General features: G+C 41.0%; 2 protein-coding genes across 2 annotated transcripts in view; one reads left to right on the top strand and one right to left on the bottom strand.

Annotated features, from left to right (window-relative positions):
* The window catches only part of SMG6 (SMG6 nonsense mediated mRNA decay factor), a 234,375-nt gene extending 228,999 nt beyond the window's left edge, over positions 1-5,376 (bottom strand). Inside the window, 13 exon segments of the mRNA XM_079130769.1 lie at positions 1,797-1,907; positions 2,406-2,474; positions 2,476-2,599; positions 3,622-3,715; positions 3,718-3,871; positions 3,873-3,932; positions 3,934-4,244; positions 4,247-4,394; positions 4,396-4,449; positions 4,451-4,660; positions 4,662-5,185; positions 5,188-5,279; positions 5,281-5,376. Coding sequence (XP_078986895.1) covers positions 1,797-1,907; positions 2,406-2,474; positions 2,476-2,599; positions 3,622-3,715; positions 3,718-3,871; positions 3,873-3,932; positions 3,934-4,244; positions 4,247-4,394; positions 4,396-4,449; positions 4,451-4,660; positions 4,662-5,185; positions 5,188-5,279; positions 5,281-5,375 — 2,046 coding nt within the window. The 5' untranslated portion in view covers position 5,376.
* Positions 1-7,781, top strand: part of HIC1 (HIC ZBTB transcriptional repressor 1) — a 242,190-nt gene extending 234,409 nt beyond the window's left edge. Inside the window, exon 5 of the transcript XR_013762388.1 lies at positions 6,606-7,781. The gene's annotated coding sequence lies outside the window, so the exon portion shown is untranslated. The remainder of the gene's footprint in view (positions 1-6,605) is intronic.
* The last annotated feature ends 11,626 nt before the right edge of the window (positions 7,782-19,407 follow it).

Raw genomic sequence — 19,407 nt, 5'->3', positions numbered from 1 at the left:
TTCACAACCAAGATTCTTTTTTTTTTTTTTTTTTTTTTCCTTACACTGAGTCACAGCCCCAGCCCTTTTTTAATATTTTATTTAGAGACAGGGTCTCACTGGTTGCTCAGAGCCTCACTAAGTGCTGAGGATGGCTTTGAACTCTCAATCCTCCTCTGCCTCAGCCTCTGTTGGGAACACAGGAGTGCTAGACCTCAACCAGCAGGCAAGATTCTTAAAAGTATGGTCTACTTTCCACTTAATATCTCTATTGTCTCACTTCTCTTCACTACAACCTGGAGTCCACCCTCTCCAACTAAAATAACTCTTGATAAATTATTCAATCCAAGTTTGTTTTTTAGCAATATTAAAACTTGAAAACCCTCTATTACTTGAAAATGTCACCCATCCCTACCCCTGAAATTTTATTTCCCCTCTCTGGGCAGCCTTCCCAATATCCCAACTTCTGCTCCAATCACCACCTATACATTGATGACCCCCTGAATCTTTATCATCAGTCTCTCTCTCTCTCATAAGTTCTAAACAGACAAATTTTTATTTGCTCATTTTCAAGTTCCTGCTAGATACCTCACTTGAGTATATCTTAACCTGAACTGACCTCTTCCTTTGTAAGCCATCCCCTAAGGCCACAAACTGGGGAAAGATCTAGATACCTCATGCCTCTCTAATCGTAATAGTAACACCAAATCACCAGCAATCAATTTTCTTTCCCTATCTTACTAATCTGGCTGGCTTATCTTTTCTACCTCCACTACCCCTACCTTCGTCCATGCCTACTTCCTGACTCCCCAACCTCTACTCTTACCCAACTTCTATCCAACTCACCGTTTGCCAAATGACTGGTTCTAAATCTGAAAACAATCAGTGATTCCCAGTGCTTTCAGAATGAAGTCCAAACTCTTCATCATGGCATATAAGAGTTTGTGACCTATTCACTTCCTACGTCATTAGCTTCTCTTCCTACATCAGCCCCATTCCACATTACCAATAGCAACATGCTACCTGGCATGGTGGCACACGCCTGTAATCCCAGTATACTTAGGAGGCTAAGCAGAAGTATAGCAAGTAGGAGGCTAGCCTGGGCAACTCAGACTGACCCCATCTCTAAATAAAATAACTAAAGGGCTGGGGATGTCACTTGGTGGTAGAGTGATCCTTGGTTCAACCTCCAGGAAAAAATACAGCAGCATACAGAACTTTTTTTGTTTTTAACATTACTAGGGATTGAACCCAGAGCCTCATGCATGCCAGTTTGGCCTTGAACTACCCATATACCTGCCACAGCCTCCCAAGTAGCTGAGGTTACACATGTGAACCACCACAGGCTCAGCTCATGCTGAACTTCTTACACTTTCCCAACAATACCTAGTTCTCTCTCACTGTGCCCTCTATCTAAATGTCCCCTCCCACCTTTCAAACTCCAGGTCATGTGGTAAGACTCAGCCTGGGGTTGGGGAAATAGCTTAGGTGGTAGAGTGCTTGCCTCACATGCACAGGCCCTGGGTTCAATTCCCAGCACCCCCCAAAAATAAATACTCAGCCTGACAGTCCCTGAGAAGCTTTCCTTGATCCCAGCTGTCTAAGTTAGATCAATTTCCTTCTATGCCCATTCACTACTCTAAATATACCATTACTATAGAATTTTTGAAACATTACAATTGTTGGTTTCATCTGGCTGTTCCCCCACTGGACTTATCTTTTATTCTTATATGCTCAACACTAAACATAGTGCCTAACACATAACTAGCTCTAGATAAAGCTTATTAAATGAATGAATAAGAACAAAGCTGGCTTACTGTCTTGCGTAATGGCTTGCTGCGAATGGCAAGACCATCCATGTAGTCCTCCAGTTTGAACTTGTAAGTAACCTGTAGCTTCTGAAGCAAACTATCAAAGAAGTCACTACCCTACAAAGACAAAAAAACAAGAAATGGTTGAACCAATCTATTCTGATCCAATCTACCCACCAGAAAATTGAAGCAAATGACCTTTTCAGTTCTGCCAATGGTCAGACAGCTCATGTAAAGGGAGGTACATATGGTTATTTAGTGGCCCACAAATGAACACAAGATAAAATTCACAGTATAAAGTTCTCCATGGTTTTGAAGATATGAACTAACTACTCCTTTCCCGCTCCCCCACACTCTTCTCTCTCTCATACATATATCTCCCCCTCCCCCTTGCCTCAGATCAAGGCATTCAGAAAGCTTTCAATCTCAAAACTAAATCCATTTGTCAGAAAGTTAGAATTCTAAGCAAGTAACAGGGGCAGGTTGGGACTAACCCAAAATAAAGCATGAAGTTTTTTGTCAATGTTTTGTTCTAAAACATAGTATTTCAGGTGGTGAAACCCATCATTACAGGATGAGAAGTCTTTACTCTGAAGACAAAAAGATAATGGTTACCTCATCCAAGAGTTCCAGGAGTCTATTCCGTATCTGTTCTGGGTTCTCAACGTTCGGATCCTTGAGAATGTTGCCTGAACTTCTCAATCACCTGATAGAAAGCATTCTTCCACAGTATCTGATCCACATTCTGAGTATCAGAGAACTCGATATCTAAGAGAATACAACGCTCATACAGCTGTAGCAGTTCAGCTCTGGAATAAAAAACATACAACTTCTAGCTCCAAAAACAACACAAAAAAGGCTAGATCCAAGATTTGTGCTTCCTGCAAATTAACCAACTCCCTTGGCAAGAAATCCGAATGTAATCATGTATCCTATTCATATTAGTTACTGTGAGTAGAATGTCTTACGATGGCAGTTTATGTCTAAGAAAATAGTGTTTCCCCACATGTCCTCACTTAAATTTAACTGAGGTAAAATCTTCACTGCAAGTTATAAGTTGTTCATTTCTTAGCCTTCTTTATAGTCTTTCTTTTTCAAAATTCTATGCTCCCTTAAAGATGTGTTTTCATTCTTTTTTTTTTTTGGTACTGGGGATTGAACCCACAGGCACTTAACCACTGAGCCACATCCCCAGCCCTTTTTATTTTGACACAGAGTCTCGCTATGTCGCTTTAGGGCCTACTTAAGTTGCTGAGGCTGGCCTTGAACTTGTAATTCTCCTGCCTCAGTCTCCTGAGTTGCTAGTTGATGACAGGTGTGTCCCATCACTACCAGCTGTTTTTTTCTTTTTTTAATATATTTTTAGTTGTAGACAGACATCATAACTTTATTTATTTATATGCAGTGCAAGAATCAAAAACAGTGCCTCACACATGCTAGGCAAGTGCTCTTCCAGTAAGCCACAACCCCAGCCCCTAAAATAATTTTTTTCTTGAAAAAAATGTAGGAAGCGTATTCATTTCGAAGATAAGAAACAAACCTCTGTTTTTTTCCAACTGTCCCTCCATCACAAAACTTAACATGAGAAAAACAATCAATGTGAAGGGATTAGGGGCATGGGTACAGAGCTTATCTAACATGTATGAAACACTGGGTTCAATCTCCAGCACCACAGGAAAGGGAAAAAAAAAAAAAAAAAAAAAAATCAATGTGAAGGGAGATAGTATTCCAGGGGCCTCACCTAAAAAGTTTCCACCTTCCTTGGTCATGAGAGCCTGTATACCTCCAACTTACCCCCATTTCCCTCTAGCCAAGATGGAACACACCATACCTGAGCTGAGCCATCTTCTCCATGCCTTCAGTACTGATGCGGTCCCTGGAGAGCAGATTGCTGAGCTGTAGTTCCTGGTTGTCAGCCACACGAGAAGCCTATGTAGCTCCTGTTGCTGCATGTTCCTCACATGCTGCTCTATCTCCTCAGGACTCATGGTGCTGGCAGGGAGAGGGCTACATACATACTGTCCTGATGGAGTTGGGTAGCCTGGGTAGTAAGGCCCTGGGTATACACCATTTGTAGGGCCCCACTGGATACTGCAGAGGGCTATACCCTGTATAGGGATACTGGGAGGCAGGGCCTGGTGTCCCGGGGGTAATAATAGGGATTATCAGAGTTTTGAAACTTATAGTAAGATGCTTGGGCCTGACGTGAGTCCCATGATGTAGGGCTGACTTCATCATCAGTGTCTAAGAAATGCAGTTGGGGTATCTGGCTCTTTAGAGCAGGTTTCTGATCAGGATTGTTTGGGTCCCACAGTCGGCGGGTGGTGCCTCCACGTCCCCAACTCCGAGATCCTTTACTACCAGATCCAAATAAAAGTCTAGGTCCTAAAGGCGTGGACTCTGGAGAACCTGCTGAACTGACAGATAGGGCAGTATGGGCAGGCAGGATCAAATGCCACGACCACGACCCCGAAGTTCTTGTTTCAGGTTTTTAGACTCCTGCTTCTCAGAACCTTTGCCCCCACTGCTCAAACCTCTGTCAGGTTTTATCCTATCCACATCCTCTCTGGCTGACCTCATCATGGGAGAATCTTTGTTCATGGTTTTCTGCATCAAAAGTGACGCGAAGTGTGCCTCGATTTTCTTTACCATTGCTTTTTCTGCTCACCCTCCCCACGGCCAGACCAGTTTCTTTCTAAGTGTGTCTTCTTTTCTGAGCTCCTCCTGAGCCCTAATCCATCAGGCTCATCGATTCTGTCATCGTCTAAGGAATCAGTTGAGGACATAGATACTTGCTTCTTCAGTCGTGGCCTCTCCTTGGTCCGATCCTGGCGGCGACGGCGACATCCATTATCAATCAGGCCAAACTCCCTCAGTACTGTTGTTGCTACCAGCTGAGCTGGTACTGCAAGTGCGATAGCGGTTTCTTCGTTTGTCTGAGCGGGAATAGCGCTTTGCAGAACCAGGCTTCCCCTGGACCAGGTCATCATTCATTTTCTTTGTCCCCTCCCCTTTTTCAATCCTTTTTCCTTTTTCTCCTTTTGCAGTCCTTACTCTGTCACTATTTTGGCTCTTTTCTGTCTCAGCTTTGTCTGATTTATTCACAACTTCCTCTTTCACAACTTTTCCCCTGCATTCATCTTCCTCTATTTTCAGTTGCTCCACCTGGTTGAGGACTTCCTCCTCATCCACCCGGATGGCAGAATCTTTGATACCAGTCATCTGCAAGCGCCGTCCAGGCTGATAGATCTGCAAATCTGGTTTCTTTGTTCTCTTGATAATTCTGAGACTTCGATCTTCCTGTCCAGCAGTCCTAGGAAAAGTCTCCTGTCCTTGATTATTCTCTGGGTCTACAGGACCATTTTGCTGTTGGTTATCCAATTCCTTGCAGACATCTTAATGAGTTGTGTACCATTTCCAACAACAGAAGCATTTTTGTCATTAACAATTTCATCTTTACATTCCTCACTCCCAGAGGGCTCCTTGATTTAGGTCTGTTCCTAGTCGAGAAAGACCAGGCTTATAGATTTCCAGATCTGGGCGCCTGTTATCTTTGCGCTGCCTGGGCTCTTTTAATTCCTTCATGTTTTCTGTTATATTGGGGAAAGGATTGAAGAAGAAAAGCAAAAGAAAAAAAGAGGAGGGAGAGGGAAAACTGTCATTCTGGTTAAGTAACAGAAAAGTTGAGCAAGAATATACATCCAAAGGCTAATTTTGGTGGAAAGGGAAGAATACTTCTACAAAAGTAGAAATTTGGGGTTTTCAGTATTTGTTCAGCAACTGCCAAGGATAAGAATCGAATTGGGTTAGGGAAGGGAGGAAAAAAAAAATCTGTGTTTTCTTGGATTGCCCAAGACCAATTCATATTCAGATCTCTAAGACCCCAAACTACCTCATATTGTCAGAACAAAGATCTCTTAACATTTTCAGCATTAAACTATTTTGTTTATAGAACCCTTGAAACCATCAAAATCTTTTTTTCTGGACTCTAATACTTTTCCAGGGGAGCTAAGTCCTTTTAATTTATTAAGGGTATAGTTCAGTGATAGAGGACTTGCCTAACATGTGTGATGAGTGAAGCCCTAAGCTTTAGTCCACCAGAAATAAAATTCAAAAACACATTTTAGTAGAGAAAAATAAAAAGGAGGAAAGGGGGACATAAACAATAATCCACAGTCCTGGAGATCTCTGGAGGAAAAAAAAATTGCAAATCAAGACCATGAAAGTGACCAGGACAAGCCTCTTTTTTAGGCTACTAATTACCTAGTCACATATCTTCTACTGAAACAACAAGAAGCAGTTCCTTTTATATTCCTCAACTTGACTTATCCTCACCAACTCTCTACAGCAGCCAGAAGAGTCATTTCAATTAAATACTGTTCAAACTATCATCATTAGAATACTGAGACTAACTGCTACTATGATGATGGAATATGAGAAGAAAAAGTTCCATAGAGGGCTTTCCCTGGACACGGGTGGAAGGATTGTGACATGCTCTCAAAATATCAAGGACTGTGGCATTCAAGAATAAGAGAACAGGACTGGAGTTGTGGCTCAATGGTACAGCACTTACCTAGCATATGTGAGGCACTGGGTTTGATTCTCAGCACCACATGAAAATAAATAAAATAGGTATTGTGTTCATCTACAACTAAAAAAAAAAAATTTTTTTTTTTTTTTTTAAAGAATAAGAGAACAGAGCTAGGCACAGCAGCACATACCTATAGTCCCATGACTCAGGAGACTGAAGCAGGAGGATAGCAAATTCAAGGCCAGCCTCAGCAATTTAGAGAGGCTCTGTCTCAAAATAAAAAGGACTAAGATGTAACTCAGTAGTAAAGCACCCCTGGGTTCAATACCCAGTACCAAAATTAAACAATTAGAATATAGGACTGAATAAACCACTCTCCAGGCTCCATGAACTTACGGAACAGAAAATGAGTATGTTTTTTATATCTGTTACTTTTATTCATTAAGGAGGAGACTACTACAAATAGCCACTAAACATTTCAGTGAGAAAGTGATGGAATTAGTGAGATTATCAAGTACTCAAAATGGAATGTTATATAAAACCTAGTCTGTCTTGTACTAGAAACACAAATGCAAACAAGACCATATCGGGTATCATATATCCCAGCATTTACACCCACTTTTTGTGGTTTAACAAATTAGAAGGAAAAAGAAACTTAAGTTTATGCTACCACTTTGGTATTTTCAAGTTTATTTTATTTATTTTGGGGGTGGGGGTACTGGGAATTGAACTGAACCCAGGGGCTTTACCAATTCACAGTCCTCTTTATTTTTTATTTTGAGACAGAGTCTGGCCTAAATTGCTGAGGCTGGCCTTGAATTGGGTCCTCCTCCCTCGGACTCCTGATTCTTTGAGATTACACGCATGCAATCCTTGCGCAACCAGCTGAATATTTTCAGAAGTTTAAAAGATTCTCCATTAGTATGAACAAAGATACCTCAGAACACTCAGTCATCTTTGTAACTTAGTTGGGGGAGGTGAGGGAAGGGGTGAAGAAGAGTTACCACTTTCCAGAACAGAGGGAGAAAACAGCATGGATAAAACAATTCAACTGACCAACGAAAATCAAGCCTGAAGAAGGTACCTATCACTGCTACCATCCTACAAAAACTCCACCGCCCCATAGAAACACAAGAACCTTTCTTGGAGCTTTTCTGATGTGGCTAAAGACTTCAAATTAACTGGCAAATTGAACATTCTCTGATAAAAATTGCTCCCACATATGCCAAGGCCAAACCAGAGAAGAGTCAGCTCTCTGAGTTCCTGGATCTTTCGCAGGTTTCGCAGAAGGCTGCCTTGGAAGAAAAGTTCGGCAAAGAAATCCCCAGCCTGTTAAACCTTTCCCCTCAATTTCCCCAACTCCTTCCATCTGACGCCAAACAGATGGACGGGACAGGGCCAGCGGAGGATTCCTTTGGGAACGCTACACACCCGGGGCCTCCACCAGACCCCAGCACCCACTCCCATTCACTTCTACTAACGACGAGGAATCCACTGGCTCTTCAGCGAGAGCTGGGGCAAAGGGAAACAGTCACCTTCGCGGTGATAAAGAGGGTGGAGGCAGGAACTCAGGCAGGGATCTCTCGGAGCTGGCCAGAGCTGGTGGAGCCCGACCCACGGTCTGGCAGGGCAGCGAGGGGCCCGCCCGCGGCCCCCGCCCCCACTGTTGGGGGAAGGGGCGGGGGCTCCCGAGCTCCGCGGACTGGGCGGGGAGGAGGAAGAGGAGGCGAAAGAGGCGGGGCGGGGAGGCCCGGCCCAGGAGCTGGGCGGCGCGACTCACCTCTGCTCCCGGCCCTGCGGAGCCAGAGTGGCCAGGATCCCTCGCAGCTCTGACGCGGAGATCCGCACACGCTCCAACCCCTCCGCCATCTTCGCGGCTGCTGCTACAGCTGCAGCGACTCAGCCACCGCCGCGCGCAGCCAGGAAACCACGACGGACCGGCGGCGCGCGCTCACCCACTCCCACCCTTTTCCCCGCCCCCTCCCGCCTGCCCTCCCCTAACGACGGTGGCCTCACTGGGAGGAAAAGCGCTAACGCGCGTTCGAAAGGGGCAGTGCCTAAGCGCACCCCGGAGCTGGAGCGGTGTGCGCTGCGCGTGCGCAGAGGTGTAGTCTGGGAAGGTGTACTGAGACTGGAGGTGGAGGCGCGGCGGCGGTGAGGTGAGGTGAGGTGAGGTGTGCCCTGGCTTCATCAGGCCATGTTGGCGTTCGCGGCCGTGACTGCCGGTGCTGCTGCGATGGCCACCGAGGACATTGATGCTGGTCTGGGGCTCGGGTGGATAGAGATACCCCACAATCTGGCCTTCTCCAGTTATCTTAGTCCAGAGTCTTGCGTCAGAGGCCTGGACTGTGCCCCAACCCATCGTTTGAGGGCCCTTAAAGATCGTATAAGAGTAGTAATGATTTTGCCCATTTTTAACATAAGGAAAACTGAAACCCAGACAACTGAAGAAGTAAATTGCCAGGGTGTCATAACTGTTAGTACCAGATATTAGTCTTTTTCTTTATGGGAAACTACATCCCCAAACATCCTTCCTTTAAAAAAAATTTTTATACATATATATATGTACATATGTATGTGTGTGTGTATGTATATATACACACATACACATATATATGCAGTATAGTTGGCTCTTGAGAAAGGAAGGAGTTATGTGGAAGGTCGTAAAGGTGGAAGTATTTTGGGAATTTCCATGTCACTATGGGTTCTTGGGGGGCAGAAATCACTTCTTCAGATCCTGGGTTGATTTTTTTGTTGTTGATTTTCCATCTTTAAAATTTAACTAGACCAGAAGACTGGTACTAACCTTTTGGGACCATGAACCTGTTGTGTAGAGAAACTCTCCTCCAAGACTACTTGCCTCCACAAGTTGTTCCTTCCTGGTCCCCACAGTCCGTTTGGACCCTACTCTCTCTCAGAGAATGTTACTGTCATTCCTTAGTCTGAGCCTAAAGATTTGAACAATCTGACAGAACTCATTAAATTCTTATGCGACAGGCACTCACCATCAGAAGGTGAAGCCTAAAGAAAGTCAATAAATATGTGAAAAGATTCAACTATTCAGCTGTAGGGTTGTGGCTCAGTGGTAGAGCATTTGCCTAGCATGTATGAGGCACTGGATTCAATCCTCAGTACCACATAAAATAAATAAATAAAATAAAGTTTAAAAAAGTTAATAGCCGGGCTGGGGATATAGCTCAGTTGGTAGAGTGCTTGCCTCTCAAGCATAAGGCCCTGGGTTTGATCCCCAGCACCGCAAAAAAAAAAAAAAAAAAAACAAAAAACAAGTTAATAGCCTTTAAAAAAAAAAAAAAACAAAGATTCAAGGATCCAGCTGGGTTTGGTGGCACATGCATGTAATCCCAGCAATTTTGGAGGCAAGTGCTCTACCACAGAGCTATATCCCTAGTCCCCATCATTTAAAATTTTTTTAAAAAAAGAAGGAAAAATAATAAAACAAGAAAGGTTTCTTAGGACAAACAAGATGACCAATTTAATGAAACAGTGTCAGTGAACTGCAGATTGGATATGTCAGGTTTTTACTGGCAGACAAACTAGGAAACCTGTCTGGATCCCAGCTAGCTGAATTCCCTGACAGCAAAAGAAATTAGCAAATGTTTGCTTAACAAAACCAACTCAAGAAAATTTACCAGAACTCAAGAGAGTAAAGATAAGAGATAAAATTTGAGTCCATTATGGTGGCACAAACCTGTAATCCCAGTGACTTGAGAGACTAAGGTGAAAGATCAAAAATTTGAGGCCAACCTGAGCAATTTAGACCCTGTCTCAAAATGAAAAATAGAATAAAAGAATTAGGAATGTAGATCAGTGGTACAGCACCCTTGGGTTCAATCTCCAATTAAAAAATAAATAAATAAATAAAAGATAAAACAGAAAAGATAGAAAACCTAGAAAATGGTTCCAAAAACTAAAAATTAAATATGAGTTCCAAAAGGCAATAACTAAGGCAGAGCAATAATAGTCAATGGGGGCTGGAGTTGTAGCTCAATGGTACAGTAGTAGAGTGCATGTATGAGGCCCGGGGTTCAATTCTCAGCACCACATATAAATAAATAAGCTAAAGGTCCATTGACAACTACAAAAATATAAAAATAATAATAATAGTCAAATAATGGGAGAAAATCCACTCAGTTGATGAGGAATTTTTTTTTTTTTTTAACTTTCAGATTTAAAGGATTCGTGAGGGGCTGGGGATATGGCTCAGTGATAAAGTGCTTGCCTAGCATATGTGAGGTCCTGAGTTCAATCCCAAGCACCACCAGAAAAAAAGGATTCCTGAAATGGGTAAAAAGAAGTGAAAAGATAAATATGTTTAATTGAAAGCTTCTCATTTTAAAGATTTAAAATACCTTTATGTATTAATATGGAACAATCTTCAAGATATATTGTTAAAAAAAAGATGTATTGTTAGATGCTTTTCCTTTATAAAGTTGTTCGCAGCTGGGCCTGGTGGCACACATCTGTACCTGTAATCCCAGCTACTGGAGAGGCTAAGGCAGGAGGATCGCAAGTCTGATGCCAGATTGAGCAATTTAGTGAGACCCTGTCTCAAAAATAAATAAATAATTGGGGCTAGGGATGTTGCTCAGTGGTAGAGCATCCCTGGGGTTCAATCCCAATACTACACACACAAATTATGTATACAGTTCAGTCTGTGTGCCACAAAAATCATTTGTTGTATATATAAATTTCTACATGAATGTGTCAAAAAGGCATGGAAAAATGCCTACCAAACATTTCCAAGTAGTTGCCTTGGTGGAAGAGGGAATTTGATGGTAGAGAATGAAGGCTCTGTGTACTGCTGTAATGTTTTCATTTTTGTTTTTTCTTTTTTAGTGCCAGGGATTGAACTCAGGGATTTCCCTGATAAAGGCAAGTCCTTTACCACTGAGCTACATTCTAAACCCTGAATTCTTAAAATAGGGATTTGGTCACATAACATGTGGATAATTAGAAAAATAAGATGAATTTGAATAATAGAGGAGTGAGGAATTCAGTTTCCAAAAATAAATACAGGTCACATTTGCTCAGCACAAAGTAATAAAACTAGAAATGAATAACCACAAATTAAACAAAAAATTCTAACTACTTATAATTTTTTTTTTCTTGGACTGGGAATTGAACACAGAGGCACTTTGGCACTTTACCACTGAGATACTTCCCTATCCCTTTTTTAATTAATTAATTAATTTACTTATTTGTTTATTCATTTATTTTTGTTCCAGGGATTGAACCCAGGGGTGCTTAACCACTAAGCCACATTCCTCCCCAGCCATTTTTATATTTTATTGAGAGACAACATCTCACTGAGTTGTGTAGGGCCTCAGTAAATTGCTGAGGCTGACTTTGAACTCAAGATCCTCCTGCCTCAGCTTCCAGAGCCGCTAGGATTACAGGCCTGCACCACCATAGCCATCTATTTTTTATTTTTGAGACAGGGTCTTGCAAAGTTGCCAAGACTGAGCTCAAACTTGCAATCCCCCTGCCTCATCCTCCTGAGTTGCTAGAATTATAGGCAAGCACCATTAATAGCCACTTGTAATTTCTTTAAAAACACGAATTTTTAAATAACTCATGGGTCAAAAAGAAAACAAAGAGCTAGGGATGTAACCCAGTGGTAGAGCACTTGCCTAACATGTTGTTCTGGGTTCCATCCCCAGCACTGGAAAAAAACAGATCATGGATTCTTTAGAAATTAAGATAATGAAAATATTGCCTAACAGAATCCATGATATAGCATTAAAGCAGTGTCAGGAAACATGTATCCTTAAATGCTTTTAGTATTTAAAAATGAAAATTAATTAGGTATGAATATTAACTAGGTAAGCATTCAACAAAAGTAGAAAAAGGCAATAAAAGGAAATATAAGAAAGCATAAAAATAAAATCAGAAATTGATAATAAAAAACTTTTACTGAAAAATGTTACTTGACAAATAACTTCTGAATTACTATAAATGACAATAGCTGGGCAGATACCTGTAATCCCAGTGGCCCAGAAGGCTGAGGCAGGAGGATTGCAAGTTCAAAGCCAGCCTCAGAAATTTAGTGAGGCCCTAAGCTACTTAGTGAAACCCTGTCTCAAAATAAAAAATGGCTGGGGATGTGACTCTGACTCAGCGTTTAAATACCCCTGGATTCAATCCCTGGTACCAAAGAAAAAAAAGGCTTTGTTGAACCTGTACATTCTGAGAGGATTCATTGGCTTCAGACTGGTAATCATAACAAAAAGAAACAGTTCTTGATAATGAAATAAAGATATTGTGTCCACGTACAATTTAAAAATATATATTAAAAAAGAAATAGATACTAGACATCTTTTTTACAAAAAAGAAAAAAAGATGGCTATGAGAAACTGAAATTTGGCTTATCAAATCTCTGATCTTCCTCTCAAATACTTGTTTCTTCACCAGTATTAAATCTCAGAAATATTACCATCTAAGTCTAAATCCTGACGTTATCCTTGACACCTCTATGTCCCTCACACCCCACATTTGGTCCGCAAGCAGTATGTCTCTTCTATCTCTGTAATGATCATATATGGAATCAGTTCCCCAGCTTCTCCCCTTTTCTCTTAAAAAACTGCACTTCACTCCCACTCAGAAACTTTTTTTTTTCTTTTTCTGTCTTTGTTGTTCATACTTTCCTCCATCACTTTCTCTTTTACTGCTTTTTTCCCACAGGCGCAGAGATTTGAGACAGTAATACTCTTGTTCACACTATCATCAAGGCCTTTCTCATTTCATCTGTTGCGCTTCATTCCAATTCCCACTAATGTTCCATTTCTTCTCTCCTAGGTAGTAAATCTAACGTGTTTGATATATGTCCTTGAATATACATGTATCTTTGAATAATATAAAATGTTTTATGTATGTATGTGTTTTAAATGTACATAATTGATATTGTTATAGATTTCATTATATTTCTTTTTCATGCTTCTGTAAATACTTTTGACTATTGTGTAGTATTGTCTTAAATGACCTCACACCCTTGGCCACTGATCATGGGCCAAGATGGACCAAAGTCCTTACCCAGAATTTTTTGAACCGAAAACTGAGAGACTCCCTCTCCAGTGTGGAAGCCATAAAATGTAAAACACAGGAGCTGTCAACAGCCACGTGTCCTACCATATGGAACCAGCTGGTCTGCAATGAGAAAGAAGCCAACATGTCAAAAGCAGCAGAGGTGAGAAAGAGAGTCCGGGAAGCTATCAAGTCCCTGGTTCCATTTGTTCCTGAAACTTTATATGCCTGTCTTTCCCCATGTTTTCTTCAACTCTTCTTGGATTCAGTGAGCCAATAAATCTTGATGCCCTCATCTTTAGTCTAAACTAGTTCAAACTGGGGTTCTGTCATTTGCAACCAGGAGACCCACTAATTCAAACTCCAAAGTGTCTTTTTTTTTTTTTATTCACAGTATCTTTTTTAAAATAGTGGTAAAACACACATGAAATTTACTACTTTCACCACTTTTAAGTATATAGTTCTTTACTTACCTACATTCCTGTTAGTGTGCAACCAGTCTCCAAAATACTGTACCATTAAACCATTTTCCCAACCCACAACCATCCTTCCTTCTGTCTACAAATTTGACTACTTTCAGTACCTCATATAAGTGGAATATGCAATATTTGTCTTATTGTGACTGGCTCATTTCACTTAGTATAATGTCCTCAACATTCATCCATGTACAGTGTATGTCAGAATTTCTTCTTCTTTAAGACTGAATATTATGTATATACACATTGTATATAGTCTTTCGTCAGTGTACATAGTCAGTGAACACTCGTGTTGCTTCCACCTTTTGGTATTATGAATAAGGCAGCTATGAACATGAGTATATAAATATGAGACCCTGCTTTTGATTCTTTTGAGAGTACATCTAGGATTGGGTTCTAGGTTTGGTTTGTGTTTTTATTATTTATTTATTTTTTGTGGTATTGGGGTTTGAACTTACAAGCCCTTTACTAATAAGCCACAACCCAAAGCCCTTTTATTTCATTTGAGTTGGGGTCTTGGTAAGTTGCTGAGGCTAACCTTAAACTCTGAGTTTCTGGAATTATAGGCATGTGCCACTGTGTACCAGGCTGTTTGCTTTTTTTAGAGGAGCCTCATATCCTAACGGGTGTGAGGTGGTGACCTTATTTTGGTTTTCATTTGCCTTACCTTAAAGATAGTGATTTTGCCTCATATCCTAACGGGTGTGAGGTGGTGACCTTATTTTGGTTTTCATTGCCTTTACCTTAAAGATAGTGATTTTGAACACTTTTCAGTTGCTTTTTGGCCATTTGTACATTTTCCTTGGAGAAATTTTTATTCAAGTTCTTTAGCCATTTATATGGGTTTGTGTTTCCAGTATCTGGGGTGTTTTGTTTTTGGTTTTTCCCTTTTGTCATCCAGACCCCCTTTATCATTCTTAGAGAATCAAAGTACCCTTTCACTGAACTCCCTGATTGAACTCTTGTCCCCTTCCTTTTCATTCACCATAACATAACCAGATGGTTTTCTTTCTCTTTTTTTTTCTTTTTTGTGGTGCTGGGGATCGAACCCAGGGCCTTGTGCTTGCAAGACAAGCACTCTACCAACTGAGCTATCTTCCCCAGCCCAACCAGATGGTTTTTCTAAAATATGACTGGGCCTGGTGGTGCACACCTAGCATATTTATTTTTGCATTACTTATTATATATCTGCACAAGACAGTAAGCTTTATGAGGGCAGGAACAAGCCTATTTTTCTAACACTGTATCTCCGAAGCAAACAATATCTAATATATAGAAAGTACTAAATATTCATTGATAAGTAACAAACCTCAGAGACGGAAGCTGTTTTGAAATATTAATATATATAACTTTATACTAATAAAATTGGAATTTTAAGGTCAATTGTTTTGTCACAAAATGTTTTTACTTCTGGGCTTGATAAAGTTACCTGTAATCCCAACTACATGGGAGGCACAGGCAGGAAAATCATAAGTTCAAGGCTATCCTGGGCAACTCAGCAACACCCTGGCTAAAATAAAACAAAAAATATTTTTTAAAGGGCTGGTGCTGGGTGCAGTGACTCACACCTGTTGTAATCCCAGCAGCTCAGAAGGCTGAGACAGGAGGATCACAAGTTCAAGGTGAGCCTCAGCAATTTAACAAGGTCCTGAGCAACTTATCTAGACACTGTCTCAAAATTAAAAATAAATAAATAAAAAGGGCTGGGGATGTGGCTCATTGGTAAAGTGCCCCTGGATTCGATCCCCAGTACCAAAAAACACCCACCAAACAAGGGGGAGGAAAGAGACAGCTGCACATTATTTCCCTAAAGCCATAGTTACTGGTCTAGTTCGAATCCCAGGACTCAATAGGAAGAAATACTCTTTAACTTTTTAATTGTTTATTTTTGGGGTTTTGGGAGGGTTGTTTGTTTTTTGTTCTGTGGTACTGGGGATTCAACCCAGGGATCTCACATGCTGGGCAAGCACTCTACCACTGAGCTGCATCCCCAGCCTTTCATTTGTTTTTAAGTTAACAACTGGATCCCTGCAAAAGCTAAGAATGAAGACGGCACAGAAAAAAAAGAGATCTGAAAGCTAAAGTACAATTTTTTTTCTTTAGGTACAGCAGATTGAACCCAGAGACATGCTACCACTGAGTTACACTCCAATCCTTTTTATTTTTTATTTTGAGCCAGGATCTCACTAAGATGCTGAGGCTAACCTCAAACTTAACCATTCTCCTGTCTCATCTTCACTAGTAGCTAAGATTACAGGCATGTGCCCCCAAGCCACATTCCCAGCCCTTTCTGTTTTTCACTTTGAGACAGGGTCTAGCTAAGTTGCTTAGGGCCTTGCTAATTGTTGAGGCTAGCCTTGAACTTGTAATCTTCATGTCTCAGCCTCCCGAGTCACTGAGATTACAGGTATGGGCCACTGTGCTCAGCTATAACCATATCTTAAAAGTATTGTATGACCAACTATGATAAACCACATCTGAAGCTAGAGGAAAAAGAAAAAAGTATAAGGATGAGAAAAATCAACTACAAAATTCAGAATAACAAAGTAACCCAGTAGACTATGTGATAAATGTACAAAAGTCATTGGTATTTATATACATCATCAAGTAATTTTGAAATCTAATGGGAAAAAATGTCTCAAAAGCAACAAAAATACATTGTACCTAGGAATAAATTTAATTAGATACATACAAGACACAACTATGGAAACTCTATTGAGAAATCTAAAGCAAAAAGTCTACTAAATTAGAAGGCACCTGTATACATAGAAGGCACTCAATGTTTTTAAAACATCAGTAATCACTGGTCATGATGGCACATACCTGTAATCCCAGCAATCAGGAGGCTGAGGAAGGAAGAACACAAATTCAAGCCAGGCTCAGCACTTGGCAAGGCCCCTAAGCAAAATTTGTGAGAACCGTCTCAAAGAAAAACAGGACAGGGGATGTGGCTTGGTGGTTAAGTGCCCCTGGGTTCAATCCCTGGTACCAAAAAATAATAGTAGTAAATGTCAATGATCCCCTGTTCATTTCTTTACAGAGGAATTTCTGGCAGCCGTGCTAAAGGAATTCTGAAGTTCACTTGAAAGAACTGACTTGTAGGGCTGAGGAGATAGCTCAGCTGGTAGAGTGCTTGCTTGCAAGCATACGGCCCTGAGTTCGATCCCCAGTACACAAAAAACAAAAAAAAAAAAAAAACCGATTTGTGAGAAAAGCCAGCAATTTTGGAAAGAGTAACCAAGGAAGAAGTTACTAATACAGTGTAACTAGAAAAGGAATTGACAGGTCTGATCAATGGACAAAACACAAAGGCCCAAAGCATTAACAAAATTTTTTTTGATAAGTGTGGCATTTCCAAGAAAAAAGGTGATGCCTCTGATACCAGGCATGGTGGCCAGGCTTGTAATTCCAGTGACTTGAGAGTCTGATACAGGAAGATCCAATGTTCAAGGTCAGCTTCAGTAAGTTAGCAAGACCCTGTCTCAGAACAAAAAATAAAAAGGGCTATGGATATAGCTTAGTGGTAAAGGCAACCCTAGGTTCAATCCCCCAGTACCACGAGAAAGAACAGATGAGTCCCCCAAAAACGTCAGTCAGTAAGTAATGTGTTGACAAAAAGGCCAGGCTCATTTGTAATCCCAGAAAGTCAGGAGGCTGAGATAGGAGGAGTTGCAAATTTGAAGCCAACCTGAGCAATTTGAGGATCCTTTCTCAAAATAAGAAATATAAAAGGGCTAGGAATGTGCTCAATGGTAGGAATAACCCCAGGTTCACTTCACTATCACAAAAAAAGATTCCACTAGGCTGGTGCTGTAGCTTGTGGCAGAGTGCTTTGCTAGCATGTGTGAGGCACTGGGTTCGATCCTTAGCACCACATAAAAATAAATAAAGGGATTCTGTCCATCTTCACCTATAAAAATTAAAAGACTTACTAAAGAACAAGTAGCCAATAAATATACAGAAAAATTTCTTTCACTGTCATATTAAAACTACTAGACATTTAATTGACAGATAAAATGATACAGCAAGGATGAAGGAAAATGGAACATTCTTTAGAAAACTGCTATTGGGAATCCAAATTGTTTGTACTCTACAACCCTTCTGAAAATCGTTTGACAGTAGATATCAAGTGTGTTATGAGACTGATGCACTACGTGCTTGTACTTCAAATGAATTAAATTTTGATACAGAAAGCCATTTAGTGAATCTCCCCTAAGGATGTGTGGAGGTACAGAAACATTTCTAAACATTTGAATATTTAAATAGTTATGTAAAAATTTAAAAAAAATTTTTTTCCAGCACTAGGGATTGAACCCCAGGAATGCTTTACCACTGAGCTACATCCCCAGTCTTTCCATTTTTTGAGACAGAGTCTCACTAGGTTGTCCAGGCTAGCCTTGAATTTGCAGTCCTGCCTCAGCCACCCACGTCGCTGGGATTACAGACATGAGCCACCTCACCTAGCTAAATTATGGTATTCTTGTAAAGGAATATCATGAAGCCATTTAACAGTTACCTGTAGCTGAGTGCAGTGGCATGCACCTGTAGTCCCAGCACTCAGGAGGTTAAGGTGGAAGACACTTGAGCCTAGGAGTTTTGAGACCAGCCTGGGTAACATGATAAGGCTTCATATCAGAGAGAGAAAAAAGGGTGGGGCTGGGCACAAATTTGTCTTGATAAGATTCAGATATTCCTAATATTGTTTGCAAGTATTCAACAACTAAGACCAATCTCTCAGTCTCATTGGATCAGCCAGGATTAGACTTCTGATCCCTGACTAAGTAGGGTTATCGCCCTTTGCCAGCCTGAAGCAGCCATATAAGATGGATCTTCACCCCTCACCACAACTTTTAAGATTAGGGATTAGTCAGGAAGCAGTGGCACAGGTCTATAATCCCAGTGACTCAGGAGACTGAGACAGGAGGATCACAATTCAAAGCCAGTCTCAGCAATTTAGCAAGACCCTAAGCAATGTAGCAAAACCCTGTCTCTAAAATAATGGTCTGGGGATGTTGATCGGTGGTAAAGCACCCCTGGATTCAATTGCCAGTTCAAAAAAAAAAAAAAAAAAAAAAAAAAAAAGGTTAAGGAATCTAAGTCTCGGGGAGGAAAAATGAGAGAAATTTGGGGGTGAAGGGAGAGATGCTAAGTCTAAAAGGAAGTGCCCATATATCATAGAAATGCAGGAAGCAGCCAGAACAATTGTAACTCCTTAGAGACATCTCCTTGGACAGCACCCTTAAACCCTGCCCTTGTAACATAAGGGCAATGCATAAGCACAGGGAAAACTGGTGAGAAATTCTGCAGTCCCACCAGACGCTACAGTGCATGCCTGTAGGCTCAGGAGGCTGAGGCAGGAGGATTGCAAGTTCAAAGCCACCCTCAGCAACTTAGCAAGGCCCTAAGCAACTTAGTGAGACACTGTCTCTAAATAAAATATAAAAAGTGCTGGGATTGTGGGGGTTGAACCACTTAACCACTCAGGCATATCCCCAGCCCTTTTTATTGTTTGAGACAGGATCTTGCTGAATTGCTTAGAACCTCACTAAGTTGCTGAGTCTGGCTTTGA

This window comes from Sciurus vulgaris (assembly GCF_902686455.1).
Source record: "Sciurus vulgaris genome assembly, chromosome: 3".
Lineage (NCBI taxonomy): Eukaryota > Metazoa > Chordata > Mammalia > Rodentia > Sciuridae > Sciurus > Sciurus vulgaris.
Note: the sequence above shows the minus strand (reverse complement) of the source record. Positions and strands in the feature narration are given on the sequence as shown.